The 16,400-nt window shown below is 38.7% G+C and overlaps 1 protein-coding gene across 1 annotated transcript in view; it reads left to right on the forward strand.

Moving 5' to 3' along the window:
• Nucleotides 1–12,388, forward strand: part of swap70b (switching B cell complex subunit SWAP70b) — a 30,661-nt gene extending 18,273 nt beyond the window's left edge. The window contains exons 8-12 of the mRNA XM_069695460.1: nt 3,689–3,796; nt 5,426–5,592; nt 6,703–6,901; nt 9,999–10,095; nt 10,596–12,388. Coding sequence (XP_069551561.1) covers nt 3,689–3,796; nt 5,426–5,592; nt 6,703–6,901; nt 9,999–10,095; nt 10,596–10,708 — 684 coding nt within the window. The 3' untranslated portion in view covers nt 10,709–12,388. The remainder of the gene's footprint in view (nt 1–3,688; nt 3,797–5,425; nt 5,593–6,702; nt 6,902–9,998; nt 10,096–10,595) is intronic.
• The last annotated feature ends 4,012 nt before the right edge of the window (nt 12,389–16,400 follow it).

The following is a 16,400-nucleotide window of genomic DNA, read 5'->3' on the forward strand; positions in this document are numbered from 1 at the left end:
TCTGGGCTTGTTTGTTTGCTCTGAGGAAGCTCAAAGATGCTGATCTCCAAATTTGTGTCTTGACTTTGGTTTGATGATAACAGATTAAGAGCTGGGTCATAATCTCCCAGAACAAGCTCATCGGACGTGCTGTCCTAACACATCAGAAATGTCTGTAGTTCTTCTGAGCTGCTACACTGGGAGGCAGAATGAAAAACTGTGATGTAATTATGGTGTAAAAGCAGGGATAATGCTGCACATTTTTTAAACAATCTCTCCAGGGACACACTGATAGTGTTGCATAGTGTTGAGGAAAGAGACACAAAGCTGATGAGCGACACACACTCTCCCAATCTGATGTCAGATGATGTCTGTCCTAGAAGACATTCACAAGTGTTGTACCTGCTTGAGAAACTGTTGAGGAGAGCAGGAACATCAAACCCTTCCAGCCTCTTTCAGCACAATACAGCTGAGGATGAAGCCTCATTCATTTGTATGAAGTCAGTCACATGACACAGCAGGGGCTCTATTGCCAAGGCCTCTGGCAAAAAGATGAACCGAACTCAACTCTAACGCTGCAAGGCAGTGCAGAGTCATGCAGTAAGGTGTTGTGTATGAATACATTTGTGGTCTCATCTTATATTATAATAGACCTCATATTATATGCAGTTTTGCTGTCCTATAAACCTTCAAAATAATATGTCTGACTTGTGCAGATAATTCCTGATTCCTGAAGAGCATCATAGTATCATTGTGTGATTAAAATCCTTTGCTTCTTGTTCATTCTGAAGTTGAGAGGGATGTTTATGGGCTAGAAGGAAGTTCTGAAAACAGAAATTTTGCCAGTCAGGTAAATCATCACCATTCCTGTTACTACTGCTGATACCAACTAAACAAAGCCTCAAAGCTGATTCAACGACATTCCACAGACATAACGTCATAGAGTAGAATTACAAACTAGGCACTGTCTGTATCGCTCTTTGAAATGAGTGTCACTTTTTTCCTGACACTCATGGAAACACACACACAGCAAACACTGCCTTTCGCACAACTTAAATAGGTCACCTACAAACCCTGGTGGTCTCCAAAACTCCCTTCCAGCTCATGAATAGCAACAATAAATCAGCTCCACCCTGTGGCCTCCAACTAATGAACAGTCACTTGCTGCAACAGAGGAATGTGGAATTCGGTTTGAAGCAGGGAGGGGTGTGTGCGGGGTGGGGGAGGGGGTGAAGGAGGGTTGCATTAGTCTTCATTTAACATGTTGTTCTGGTTGGTCTTCCTAAACCTGAGTCACAGTCCTTGTCTGTTGTCTCGGCTGACCTCATGTGTGTAAATTCACAGGTTCTGTGGATTCCCCAAATACACTGATGATGAATGTCTTCCTCCCGTTAATGCTTAAAGTTACCAGGAAGTTTCAGCTTCACTAAAAGTAGAGTTGATGTCATACAGCTGATTTAAACTTACAGTAGTCTTAAAATGCACAGGGATTTTAATTGCTGTTGTTGATCTGTTAGAGGCCAAAACATAAAACAACTTCATTAACATTTATTTTCAGGTTTAACTTTACCACCATGGCCACTTTATTACGTCTATCTATACAATTTACTGCAATCCAGTCCAGTGGATATAAGACAAATTCTCCATGTAGGGAAATGGTTGGTTTGTGTTGATAAAGTTAGAGAGGTGTCAATTTAACTTTATTCACCAGTGAGGTTTTTGTTTGCATTGGTCCTGGACTGAACTGCATCATATTGAGTTTTTTTTTTCTAATATTCCATCCCTCTCATGTTTTGAAAATAGGTTGGACAAAACATTCTTAAATATACAAAAAGATTATCAGTAATTTAGTTAAAAGCACTGTTACTGACAAAAACATCAAAACGTTTTGCAATAGAAGATGAAACGGAGAAAGAACATAAAAACTGGAAACGCAATGATGATGTCGTCAACAAAAATTGATGGGTGAAAAAATTAAATGTTCTGTCTCCTCCACTTTACCTTTTCAGATCACTCATGGCATGATACACTTTGTGTCGACCTGGTCTGAGGTTTACTTTCATAAATAAGTCTATTTATGCACATTATGTGGGCTTTGTTTATACATCTGACACAGATTCTTAAAGAACGTCCATCTTTGTGCCCGGAGTTTTCACACTGCCTTTTACCATGATGAATGGGCATGACATATCTAATGTTTGAAATGTCGACATTAAAAAATAGTTTGAACGTCAACTGATTTTGTGTTTTGTTACAGCAAAAACACACCATTGTTGTAGAACAGAAGTCTCAAGAATTACGATTTTTGTAGCAACTACCAAAAACTAAAACAGGCCCGTTGCAGGATTTTTGCAATTTAATAAGCTGATGAGGTCAGATGAATTTTCTCAGAGGATGACGTCCTTTCACTGAACTGAAAAAACACATTTACTACAGTTCAGTCATCTTTTCAGCTCGAAGCAGTATGAGGCATGTTGCAGCCCCCAGCGGCACTGTGACAGACAGTGAGATGCAGCAACAGTCACTAAAACCCGTCCACATCGCAGTTGTGTGTATGGTCCAGTGACGAACAGTTTGTCTTTGTCTGGAACAGTGACCTCTGAATGCACAACAATCTACCATTGAAGTGCAAATGTCCATCTCACAGTTGGTTGCATGAATGCACAATGAACCCACATATACCGTATGTACACACACACACACACACACACACACACACACACACACACACACACACACACACACACACACACACACACACACACACACACACACACACACACACACACACACACACACACACACACACACACACACACACACACACAATAGACTCTCCGTCCTCACACTATGCTGCTATGAGGAGCTGACTGTTGCAGTCTGCAGAAAGTTCACAGCTGGGTGTTGTGTGTCAACAAGAAGTTACAGCTCAACCACTTGCACTTAATTTACCTCAAGATTTATTTCTCCTGTTACATCATGTAAAAAGTGTGGAAATGTACTCCAAAGGTTTTACATCTGTTCGAAAGAATATTTCAAAGAAGCACTAACCGTCCACAAACTTCTGCTAAAACTGAGTTTACCCAATGAGCTGTTCCACTCAGCATCATTCCTTTCACATTTAAAGGGTTTTAATTGCTAAAAGTAATTAACCTCATCAGCAACAACACAGGGTGTCACAAGGAGAAGTTAAAAACAAAACGACAAAAAAGGCAATTTATGCTTTTTTTTATAATTTCAAATTGAGTTCATAAGTAAAGTAGAGGTTGTGACACATGGAGTTACATAGCTGTTTATAGTGAGTAAAGCTAACAGTGTACTAAAACAGTAAGATGAGGGAGGAATGAACGATGCCCAAGAGTCGAACCGTACTTTTTCTTGCTCTATTGCTCTTGCTTATACTACTTCATGCTCACTTCATCCTCATAGACTGCAAATCTCTCAATAATGTTAGTTTTAAATAGTTTTACATGTAAAAACCTATTTTAGAGTTCATTGCCGCAGTTTGCTTCTTGATTTTCAAACTAAGATTTAACTACAGAGCTCTCACTCTGACAGAGCCATGGTCTCCACTTAAACTTCCCCTCATACCAGTGTGGGTTGTTTTCGCCTTCTTTCCTTCAGTTCTCCTGAAAATAGACAAGGTACTTTTTATGTACAGGGAATTTTCTTTTGTTGACTGCTGTCCATTTTTCTTTCTTTTGGCCAGGCTCTGGAGGAGGCAGCAGCTAACGCAGCAGAAGAAGAAAAAAGACGTCTTCAAACCCAAACTGAGCTCCAGGACCGCTACAAGATGGATCTGGAGAGAGAAAAAATAGTACGTCACCGCTTGTCATCTTGCAGTGGGGCATTTTGTCAGAACAAATGAAGGAGCAAGTGCAACTTCCTCTTTTGTTTACTTATATTTATCCCCAACTGTTGGGTTTCATTAAATGTAAAACTAACACTCAGTACAGCTACTTGAAATAGACTAACATGAAGAACCACAGCTGCTCAGTGAAGGTCTCAAGCTGTAACTGAAATAACATGACATTTGTGTCTTTACGTCACATTAAATATCGTATGTGGTGAAGTGCCCACGTGGCTCAGCGTGCTTAGGTTACTAAATGGAGACACGTACTTGTTACGAGAAGATACATTTGATAAATGTAATGATTAAACAGGGCTCCATACTGAGCTTCACCGCCTCTGATGATTTGAACATTGTGACATCCTCAGTGCACAGCCTGCATGAGATGTAGCAGCAGATACATGTTTATCCACCACCAGTGACTTCTTGACTTATTTTCTTCACTGATGTCCCACTCACTTGTTTCCAAGAAGAAACAGCATAAGTGGAGAGTAGAAGTGACAGGTCAACCTGTCCATCACAGGGCCAATACAAAAAGACAGACAAGCATTCCCACTCACACAAACCCCTACGGACAATTTAGAATGATCAATTAATCTAACATGTCTTTGGGATGTGGCAGGAAGCCAGAGCACCCAGAACCAGAACCTACTCAGGCACTGGGAGAACATGCTGTAAGTTGACAGTGCTGACCACTGCACCATTGTGCTGCTCAGACCTCATGATTTATTTGATAATTCTTTAATGATTAATAAAATAATTTCGTCTTATTCTTTAATGATTAATACATTAATTTGGTCTTATTCTTTGATGATTAATACAATCATTTGGTCTCATTCTTTAATAATTAATAAAACCATTTGGTTAGAGGCTGGAATGACCATTTAGCATCATTTTATTAAATGAGACTGCAGTTACTGCACACACAGTGCCTTGTGAGGACCACTCATTGACATATAGTGCCTTCCCCATCACCTTACCCTAATCTTAGTGCTGAACCCTCACCTACACCTAAAGGTAACCTTAACCCTAAAACCAGGTCCTAACCCTTTCAAATATGTGGGGTTCAGTTCCTTTTTCCTCATAAAGTAGTTGTTTATGTATATATTTATACATATAAAAACATGTATATGTTTTACATATAAAAACAGGACAACATACACACACAGGAGCTGAGCTACCCACTAAGTTATCACCACCTACCACAAGTTGAGTGGATAAACCCCTCCATCCTTTGAGCCCCTGCTGCCTCAAGCTATTTCCTTAATAAGTTGATGAAACAGTCATTTGTTAAATTATTAACAGTGTTGATCAAATTTAACACCTAAATATCACCTAATTCCTAAGCATCCTAAAAAATAACCTTTTTGATTCCAGTGAAGTGCTGATGAGTCGCAGGCAAGTGTACTTTTGTATATGTGTACTTTACAGCCAATATCGCACCAGAACACAAACTTCAGAGCACAGGTAGGGCTGAAAGGAGGTAGTCTCTGAAATCCAAACATTGTTTCAGGACCTCTTAAATACAATTTTTAATCAGCAGTATTGATATTGAAGTCCACATGAAGTGCAGTTCTGTGTTTCTTTGTTTAACAGGTACGGCAGCAGATGGAGGAGCAGGTGGCTCAGAAATCCACTGAGCTGGAGCAGTACCTGCAGAGGGTCCGCGAGCTGGAGGACATGTATCATCAACTGGAGGATGCTTTGGAGGATGAGAAGCGCGCCAGACAGGATGAAGAAACTGTCCGTAGGCTGCAAGCACGGTCAGTCAAAGAGCAATTTCAACAACCAATATTCCATTATATAGGTCATCTAATTACATTTTAGGAAAATAAAAAGGATTTTACAGGTGTAATTTTTATATTCAGTCTTTGCGCTCTATCTTACACTCAACAATAAGCAGCGCCAAGTATCACAATATGATTGAAGTGTCTTTGCTACTGTCAGCCATCCAGTCCCCAACATTGTTTAAGTAGCAAATGTACTTGCGCCTATAGATGTGTTGTGAGGTGTAATTTTGATCATATATATAATGGAATGTACTCATTCAATACATATTATTTTTATGTTACTCCACCAAAAACAGTGCTATCACATTTTAATGAAGCAATAAACTTAGTATGTACTTCATATTCCACTGCTTAACATGAGTGTATGTCCAAAGAGCTGCATGGTCTGATTCTCCTCTCTTCTATAGGAACCTCACACACAGCCAGACAATGAACTTCTACTTGCCTCACTCTACCACATTTCCTCCTGTGTCCTTCCTTCCTCTTTGCTGACATTTACTTTCCACCACATGTTTGACTAACCAGTAAAGAGTGTCCTTAAATTAAACAGTTTATTATCATTAGGCAAAGCAGGTCAATTACTAGGTGCTTTCATTCAAAGGATCCACTCTACACTTGATTGTCTAACGCATTGAAATAAGTTTCATGTAAAGCTTAAAACAGCAAAAAGCAGCTTTAACTGCTTATAGTTAGGCTGCTAGTTACATAATCTTACTAAATAACCCAAATCGAAGTATTAAAATATATATTATAGTGGAGCTATAACTGCTTATACACTTATTGACTGATAGTTCAGAAAGTCAGAGAAGTTCAATCTGTAGTATATTTGAAAACACAGTTCATAAGTGCACTACAGCACTATAGCACCACCTGCTGACACCATGACAGACCACAACCCCTTCTGTTTCACACTGATTTGTACAGTAGCTGCTTCATTTATTTTTTTAACCGAGGAAAGATTTCTCTCCTGTTAGTTAAAAAGGAAGAAAATGTATTGAAAATGAGAGGCGTGCTTGAAGTAAGCTGTGTGTGCAGTATACATGATTACACACTATACTCCCCTCATGTTTGTGTGTGGACCAGGTTACTCGAAGAGGAAGCCACGAAGAGGGAAGAGCTGGAGCAGATTCACCTGCGGCAGCAGCGGGCCATCTCGGAAACAGAGGCTGAGAAACAGGAGCTGGAGAGGGAACGTGTGGCCAAAGAGGACGCACTGCAGTCTGCAATGAAACAGCTGGAGCAGCTGGAGCAGGAGAGGCACGGCGCCCTTGAGCAGTACCAGGTCAGCTAACAGCTACAGTCGTGATTGTTTTAGAAATCACAAAATACCACTTTCAATTTCCAATTTCAGCATTTTTTATTTATTTATCTTTTAACCTGTGTGAGAGAACGAAGCTATCGACGCGATCAATGAACGACTGGACAATCTCCCCTCGCACCCGTGTTACCATGTCGGTGTAGCAGAGCTTGAGCTTCTCCCTGATTGAGACACAGAGATCAGAGGACAGAAACTGCAACGTGCCTGAAAACGCAGCAGACACTCTCACACTGAGCTGGAAAGAAACGGGTACTCATAAATTAGGTAAATAACATAAAATATTTTCAACTAGACCGCAACAGCAGGGCCAGAGCTGTGAATCAAGTTTTTGTCACTGAGTGAGTGAAAGATCAAAGTTACACCACAGGTAAGCTGGATGATGCTGAACTTTACATGCTCCCCTGGGCATATTCTCAACTGGATGAGCCAGGTGGATATGTGAATATCATCTTCTTAGATTTTTCAAGTGCATTTAACACCATTCAACCCCCCACATACATCAAGATAAGCTTGAAAAGATGGGTGTGGATCCCTCCTTCACTTCCTGGATCATAGACTACCTGACAGGATGACCACAGTTTGTCAGGCCGGGGAATTGTGTACATTAGTAAGCAGCACGGAAAGAATTGAATGAACGAAATGAGATAGGCAACATAACAATTGATAATCATGCGATTTGTTTGGGCAGACCTCTCTCGGGTCTTACTTCAAGGTGGGGGTAGAACGAGTAGTCTATGACACAATCGTCCATTACGTTTGAAAGCTAAACCACTGTAATGCTTAATGATGTTTTCAGCATAACACATTTGATCTCACTTAGTTTCATCAGAAACTTTCCAACCATTCAAAAACAGCGCAGGAGGATGGATTTACTGGGCATTTCGATGGGCCAGCTGACTTAATGACAGGTCAAACATATGCAAACTCAGTGAGGAGAAAAAATTTAGGTTATGATCAAGGAAGCCCCGACATTCATGCCCAACATACAATAAACTCCTCCTTTGTCTGACACAACTAACTTCTCCATATATTATAATCCTAATCATATACGACATTAGACTGATGATAAACAGTTTTTTTTTAATTATTATTATTCAGCCTATTATCTGTTGTCTTATTTATATAATTTTTATTTATTTAAGCGAATGAATACAGTTCCCTTCAACTGCAGTTATGCATTTAGGCAGGAAAACTGAAAACTCCCTGTAATAATCAGCACCGATGTGAACAGTCTACACATAGAAGCAAACCAGTATCATCACACAGGGTATGTTCCGCTGTTAATATTTTTACATTCAGTACATTAAAGCGATTTGGACTTCGTGACATATTCTTTTGTGAAAGGAGTTTGAAAATCAGTGAAGAAATGAGCAGAGATAAGCTATCACTCTGCAGACTTTTCATCTGTCTTTATAATGAAATTATTTCAATAATTAGTCCACTCAGTCTTTGTCAGGTTCAGCCAGTTTTGGATCTGTTCTTAGCTTTGAGGTCAGTTCTGTGTGCCATCACACAACAGTTTATGTGTGAATGTGTTTTTGTGAAGGAAGCGCCACCTTATGGTAACATATTGCAATTGAATAAATAGGAGTGGAAATTGGATATGCCCAAAAGGAGGAGGGGGGACTCAGAGTAACTGGAAACAGGCTGGAAGTTGGAAGGCAGCCGGCTGGTGGCCCGGCTGGAGGCGGCAATTCTGAGTGGCTTCCACTGTAGGTGTGCATCTGGATAACAAACTGTACTGGATCCTGAACACAGATGCCATCTACAGAAAGGGGCATATATGGCTATAACAATATCAGCCACCCTCTGCACAACATCCTGGCAGGTCAGAGGAGCAGCTTCAGCAATCAGCAATCAGCTCATCTCTCAGGACTGCCAGCAGGCTTTACAGCACCTCAAACATGGGCTGTGGCTCATAACCTGGACTGTTGCTTGTCCCCACCTCTCCTGACTGCTCTCCCTGACTGTGCAGTAGCTTTGTGAGGACTCCTAGGATATTAAGGGTCTGTTTTTTACAGCTGCACTTTTTTTTCTTCTCTTTGACACTTTTATTAACCCATTTATTTATTGATTGGCTGATTTTTCTTTGTTATTCCTTTTGTTTTTGTCCATGGTTTTGGCCTAAAATAGACTTTTTATTAGGTGTTTATTTAGTTTTTAAATCTTTTAGACATTGGAACTTCCCTGTTGGGAACCGTCCATCCCAATGTTCAAAGAGGCTCTGTCTACTCTTCATTCTCTAAACAAGCTTCATGAATTTGTCACCTGGAGCTTTTCCAACATTCTTGAAAGAGTTGCCTCATAGCCTGCTTTTCTTCACTCTGTGGTCCAAGTCATCCCAAACCCTCTTAGTTGTGTTTTGGTCAGGTATTGCGGGGGTTAGGTTACGTATGTAGCACTCCATCCCTCTGCTCCTTGGTCAAACAGCCCTCTCAGAGCCTGGAGGTGTGTTCTAGCTCATTGTCTTGCTGAAAACAAATGACGCTCCCTCTAAGCTTGAACCAGATGTGATAATGGATCTCTGTGGAATATTATGGCAACCTAATAGCCACGGGTGAACTCTATTAAAGTTCTACACACCTCAAAGGTTATTTATCATCCATCATTTGAAGCTAAAGCAAAATGTCTGAATACTTTCTTAAATTAGAGATGTCATTTTTTGAGTTTTATTCAATTTGGTTTTACTTTATCATTGAGTGATTGAGAGTAGAGTGATAGGTAAATATTTATTCATAGAAATGGTTTTCAGTGTAAATAGTTTTTATTTTTTATTTATTTTTTTTTTAAGTAACATCAGCCTCTATTTAAACAACATAGAGTAGTGCCTTTGTTTACCACAGGGTGTCACTTCATAACTGCTGCACAGTGAGCTGCCATTTAGACATGATAATCATGGAGTCATGTAGTGAAGTTACTATTTATTACAAGTTATTTGTTAATACAAAATACCAACACATGCTGTTCTTGAATCTTAAATGAAGTTACCAAAGTGTAGTCAAAAGAAAAGCCCTTAAAACCTGTCCTATGTTGTGTGTCTGTGTTTCCATGTGTGAGCCAGACCGTGATAAAGAAGCTGGAAGATGCAACCAACAACACCAAGACCTGGAAGCACAAAGTGGCTCAGCATGAGGGGATGTTACGGCTCATTCAACCAGGTAACATCTCACTAACTTTAATCTGTGTGTTTTTCAAAGGGCTGTTCGAGAGAAAAGTTCATATTAAGATTGGAATTATTTTAAGGTTATAGTTAATGCAACTGAATATCAAAGTCAGCCAAAGTACTCTAAAATATATCCTCATCCATAATGTCCTCTGCCCTCAGGAGGGGTCTGGTGTGTACCAAAAAAGTAAAAACCCCTTCAAACAATTAAAGCAAAGACACACTGGTCCTACATGCACATGTTTGACTAAAATGCACCACAAACAACAAGTCAGAGTCTTCAATGATCACTGTATTTCACTTGTACTTTAACACACAATTTTGTATTAGAGAACCATGACATCACTGTTGGGTTTGTGTAGAACAGCGATGTTACATTTGGTCAGAGGTGCATCAGATTGGACTGAAAAGTTACTTTTCCATTTCTTCTTCAGATGAACTGAATGAAGTATTCCTCCATTCTTGGGGACTGCACTTGTATTTTTTTCTTTCCAGGTTCCAAGGGACAGCAGAGGATCACAAACTGGGGCCCGGCAGCTTTTTCTGAAGCAGAGCTCAGTCTGAGGGAGAAGAAATGGCAGGAGATGAAGGCAACGCAGGCTCAGTAGAGCTTCAACATGTCTCCAATTCAGAAGAGAGGACAAGAGGGGCTGCATATCTAAGTAGTGACTGGAAGAAGATTCTGTTGACTGGATTTATTAGTGGAATCCAAATACAAAATTTACCAGGATAATATGGCATTTTAGAAAAATGGGGCATTAAGTAATCAATGATCTTTATTCCATTTATGAATCTTTAGTGTTGTTGCCCAGTCAGGAACTGATGTTAGGTTTGTTCACTGGGGAGACTCGAGTTCCATTTTCCACATGATGTGGATTAGGCAGGGATCCAACAAATATACTAAATGAAGGCGTCATTGCACCAGTTATTCGGTTATAATTACCCTTTGTTGCTAAATGTTATGACTACTGTCTGTCTTGTACAACCCAGCAGCTAAAATGAGTTGGAAAGGCAGCAGAGCTCACTTGGTAAATTTAGTCCTCTCAATTTGTTAAAGGTTTAAAGTGGCAGTTAAGGACAAACCACTCCTAATACAGCAGTAGAGTAAAGCGTGAGCTAACTAGATGAATTTTGAAAAATGACTCTTCAATGATGTACTTCAGATTTCGGAGCTTATGTAGGACCAGTGGCCAGCTTGCTGTTAAAGCTCCTAGTCTTCTCGATACGTTATAGCTGTGTCTCAAATTGCGTACTTACACTTTACTTATTGTGAGCGCATAAAGTGCCTTCATATGTTCAAGCATGGAAACGTGCAGTGCACTATAAGTAGCCAGATGGTGGAGCATCATGGCTTCGTAGCATAAAGGGAGGGACCACTGACCTAATTTTAAACTGCTGTGGCCGCACTATAACAATTAAAGTTTGACATTTCCAAACAAATGTGTTTATTATTCACTTAGTACTACCATAGTGCTGTTGGATAGAAGCAGTGAAACAAGGGTAACAAAACACATTAATTTTTTTTGTAAAATAACCAAATAAAGCCGGCAGATATGTTGGCAGGTGATGCATTCACATGTTATGGATATTTCTGTTAAGTGCACAACGGCAGTGTGTGATTTGAGTCAACATTACCCTCCAGAAATGTATGCTCTAAACAAGTGAACTAACACGTCGAGTACTAAAGGAGATAAGCGATTCGAGATACAACATATTACTTGTTAACATTTCACCGTTTATTGAAAGCGAACACTGTCAGATCTGTAAGAGCTGACCAGAGCTAAAATCTTGCCAACATACATAATCTAAATCTGTGCAGTTTATTAAAGAATATTTGTGGTTTATTTATACCTGGCACAAGTACCCCTGGATGGACAACTGTAACTCTGCAGTTAGCAAAATGGCCGTTCCAGGCGGTTGATTTCTGTGTTTACTGTCTGTCAATCTCAGAAGTGAATGTTTCAAATGATTCATGTAAAAATTATGTTCTCAGTTTTATGTGACTCGTCGTGTTCCTGAATCCTTACAACAGAGTTGGAGAATCCAAAGTCAGCATCCACAGAGCAAGTGGCTCATGCTGACCACTTGCTCTGTGGCAATACGCAAATGAATGGATGAGATGAAAGATGAGAGGTTGAAATAAACTGGAATTTCTCTTTAAGTCATAAGTGGAATAGAGTGCGCGCACCAATACCTTGTATCATTTTCTGCCACTTTGTCTTGACTGTTTGTATCTATGAAAAGCACTACTTTTGACCTGAGTCTGACCTGTCTAACAAGGTTGTTGAAAAATTGGGAGGTGGTGGAACTCCACCTCCTAAATCCTTTAAGGAAGCAGGAACTACTAAAACTGCAACAGACTACGCTCTCTCCTCTCATTTAGTTTTTCCTCAACTCTTTGGGACCTTTTTTAAATGAAAATATTACAGATTTTGTACATATTTTTAACAATCGTTTTTTGTTTGGTTCCTTCTTCCAAAACTATTATAATTTAAAAAAATACCATGTGAAATTCACTAAATATATCATCATCAAAGTGCTCTTTTCTCGTGTGTTTGATGTAGATTTATCTAAGTACCTGTTTCTTCAGCATTTCTGCTTGTAAACAGTCAGAAGTATTACTCCAAACATGAATGCTCATTGCAGAATATTTTTACTGTGTTGTACTATAACCATCAGTGCCTTTGATACTATCAGTGACCATTCTGTTTTTTGTTTTTATATAAATGTAAAAAGCTGAAGACTGATCTATGTAATAAAACATATCTTAAATAACTGCCTCACTGTTGAACACTGAACTTCAGTTCTCATTACAATAAATGCTAACTACAGACAAACTAGAAACCAAACATAGACACTGCACACACATACAGCCAGTTGCACTTTACAAACATGTTTGAACCACAATTATCACTTTGTAAACCAGATCACCACAGTTTGGGGCATCTTCTTTGTTTTGGTCCACGATGGCATTTGACAAGTTCTTGCTATTTCACCTAACTCTTAAGTACTGTAAAATCATGACCACAAACTGTAAATCTTGTGCAGCAGCTAAAAAGTACATACGAATTTTATGGTGATTTTACCTAAGAGTGCTAACAGCTTCCCAATTAAATTACATTGACATCCAACTTATCTACGAATAACTCTAGTATTCCTTCTCTCCTGCTAATGCCCATGTGCTGCTAGTGTGTCCTATGTCATTGACTTTGAGCTGCCAGTCATGATGAGAGATCTAGGCAGTGGCACACTGACAAACAAATTGGCACGATAACTTAAAAATAAAAAAGTCCTACCAAATAATAAAAATTTTAAATACAATTTATTTTAGATTTAGGACATTAACGTTCTCTAAAATGTCACATTTTGATGATATGTAATTTCTAATAACATAAACATATATCTTTATTCATCCAGAATAATTATTGGCCCCTCAGGGAAAATGTGGGTACCTCTAATGTGGACAGTTGTTAATAATTGAAAACAAATGCATCAAGTGTTCACTAGAGGGCACCACATCACTGCAGGAAGACAGAACAATATTTCAAATGTAAGATTGACATGGAACTCACACACTGTCAAAATGCAGTAATGTGTTGACTGTGGATCATCTGGGGACCGAATAGTTACAAATGGTGACTTCATTTCCATTACTTCACTGTCTAAACTTTACATTTTCCAAAATAAAGCCAGTCATTGTCTTCTGGCTCTGCATGATACAGAACAGATTATATGTATCGGGCTGTTCAATAATTGAGTAACTGTATTAATGTCTAATTAAATTGTCATCGTCATTTTGTAAAGTCTGGTGATAAGAGAGTTATAAAAAGGTCTGAAGCATGTAGGAAGGCCGTATAAAGACTGTGGAGGTCCAATCACAGGAAATGCAGCTGTTAATATTTAGACAACCCCTGGGTTAGTAACATTGATAAAAGAATTCTGGAGGGTTATTTGCATTGTATGCAATAAATACGTGCTATGAACTTTCAGTGTTTCTAACTTTTTTCCCTTTGCCTGCTAGGGTTGGGCAATAATTCAGTATTATTGTACGATAGCTACTTTCAGTGGATTTAGATTGTGACTAGCTGAGTATTATTTATAAGGGTGCTAAAACAATGTGATTTTTGGTATTGATTGAGAAATTGTATTTTTTTTTTTATCCAACTTTAAGTCATTTGTCATGCAAAAAGGTCGAGCCTGACAAAAGTGAGGACTATCTTTATAGCAATATCTGTGTTTTCTGTTTGTTCCAGAAAGAAAGTTTAAAAGAACCCTGAACTTCTGATTTTTTGGTTTGGTGCAAAACCAATCAAGTACAAAGAGCCGGCAGCTCACAGTCCCGACCCCCCACAGCTGTACCTCCATACGTGCACCCAGATCCTGTTCAACTGCCCCATGTCTGATCTCAGATGGTTCTGGACCACCAGGAGCGAACAGCCCAAACACTGACAAGGACAGCCTTAACAACTGGTTAGAATCCCAGAAACACTTTAAGAAATTAATACAAATTAAAAAATAAAGATACAAAAAAACCTCTTTGTTTTGTTAGTGGCATGTTTCCCTCTTGAGAATAATTGTAATATATAAAGAATCATAATGTAAAAGTCTAATTAATTTTAATTTACAAACAGGCAATTCACTGCAACTTGCAGAGTGCTAGTGAAGTGTTCATTCAAAACCATAATGTAATTATGAAATGTAAGTAATGAAAATTATTAATACAAATTATGAATTTTAAAAGATATAATTGTGGATTAAATACTACAATATTATACAACATTAGAAGGAGAAAACACAATAACCAATAACCAATTATTTGGCACACACAAGTTAGCATTCAAATATTCATAAGCGTGCTCTTGAGTGGACGTAGATTTTGTTCTTACCCAAGAACAAATCCCAAATAAGAAAACATTGGTGAATGACAGAATCTTAGTAAAAAAAAACCTGCTTAAGTAGGATTAAGAATACATTTCTTCTTAAGAACGGTTGGTAAATAAGGGCCAATATATGTTTTGATACCACAGCAGCAGCAGTGAAAGAGCCTGAGCTGAGGTGGAGAAACAACATCTTATTCATTCTGGAGTTGACTCATTCATCATTTAAAAGATTTAAAAGCTAAATTTACTTAATGGATGACATGAGCCTTCTAAAGCCACTCAGCTGTATCCCAATGGAAACACAGCACTGGTATGACATCAGATTATTTGTAGACCTATATGTATGACCTGGTCATTTACAGCTGGTAAAGTTACAACTGAGTTCAAATTTCTAGACATTTATTTTACATTTGAAAATCTTGCTCATCATCCTTTGATGACTAAAGTTCAATATAAATCTAAGCATAGGAACTGAAATGCTGTTAAAACAACAATATACAGAGCCTGCATTCAAAAGCCACAGTTTAGTCCATCTTGGAAATCTATAAATTCTTTCGTCTGCTCTGCAATTATCCTCATTCAGAAATATTTTCATAATTCCCAGTATGCTATGATAGGAATTTTCCATTTTGCAGCCAATCCTGAAATGAGAAATAATAATTCATAAATCAATGTCCACACTGATTTCTTTTTTTTTATTTCCAGTGATAATTACAGGAAATTGTTTCAGTGCATTGCTTTAATGTCCACAGAGTCGCTTTGCTACAAAGACTGACAGTGCGTCTTTGACTCTCAGTCGAAGAGGAATGCATCGTGTAATATTTGAATGTGAGGACAAAATTACTCTCATTTGAAGAGTTGTGGAGGAATTTGTTGGAACCCTTCCACTAAAAAATAAAAACCCACAACTGACTCTGAAATAATTTGAAACTTGCAACAGTAATCCATAATTGTTTATTCCCACTTAAAAATTGGACCTCGCTTTTGATTTTTGAATCAACAGAATATTTCAAATTATAAAACGAATGAAGAATGCATGGACAAAATGACCTAATATTTTGTTGCACAAGCTTTGGAGGCAATCGCTGGTGACAAATGACTTCTGTAGCTCTCAATGAGACTGCTGCACCTGTTAAAAGGTAGTTTAGTCCACTTTTTCAGAGCAAACTGCTCCAGCTGTTTCTGAATTGAAGGCTTTTCTCCAGACTGCAGTGTCAGCTCTTTCCATTGATGTTTGATAGTATTCATATCAGGATTCATAGAACGACACGCCTGAACAGTCTCATGTTTTATTCTGAGCCGTTCCGGATGATTTTAATTGTGTGGTTTGTGTCATTATCCTGTCGACACTGACACTGGGCAGCATGTTTTGCTCCAGAATGCCTGGATAGCTTTGAGATTGTCAGATGCAGTAAAGCAG

Source organism: Brachyistius frenatus, unplaced genomic scaffold, assembly GCF_029030835.1.
Source record: "Brachyistius frenatus isolate BFR_SWC_R1_liver_20210118 unplaced genomic scaffold, ASM2903083v1 Contig_19, whole genome shotgun sequence".
Classification (NCBI taxonomy): domain Eukaryota; kingdom Metazoa; phylum Chordata; class Actinopteri; family Embiotocidae; genus Brachyistius; species Brachyistius frenatus.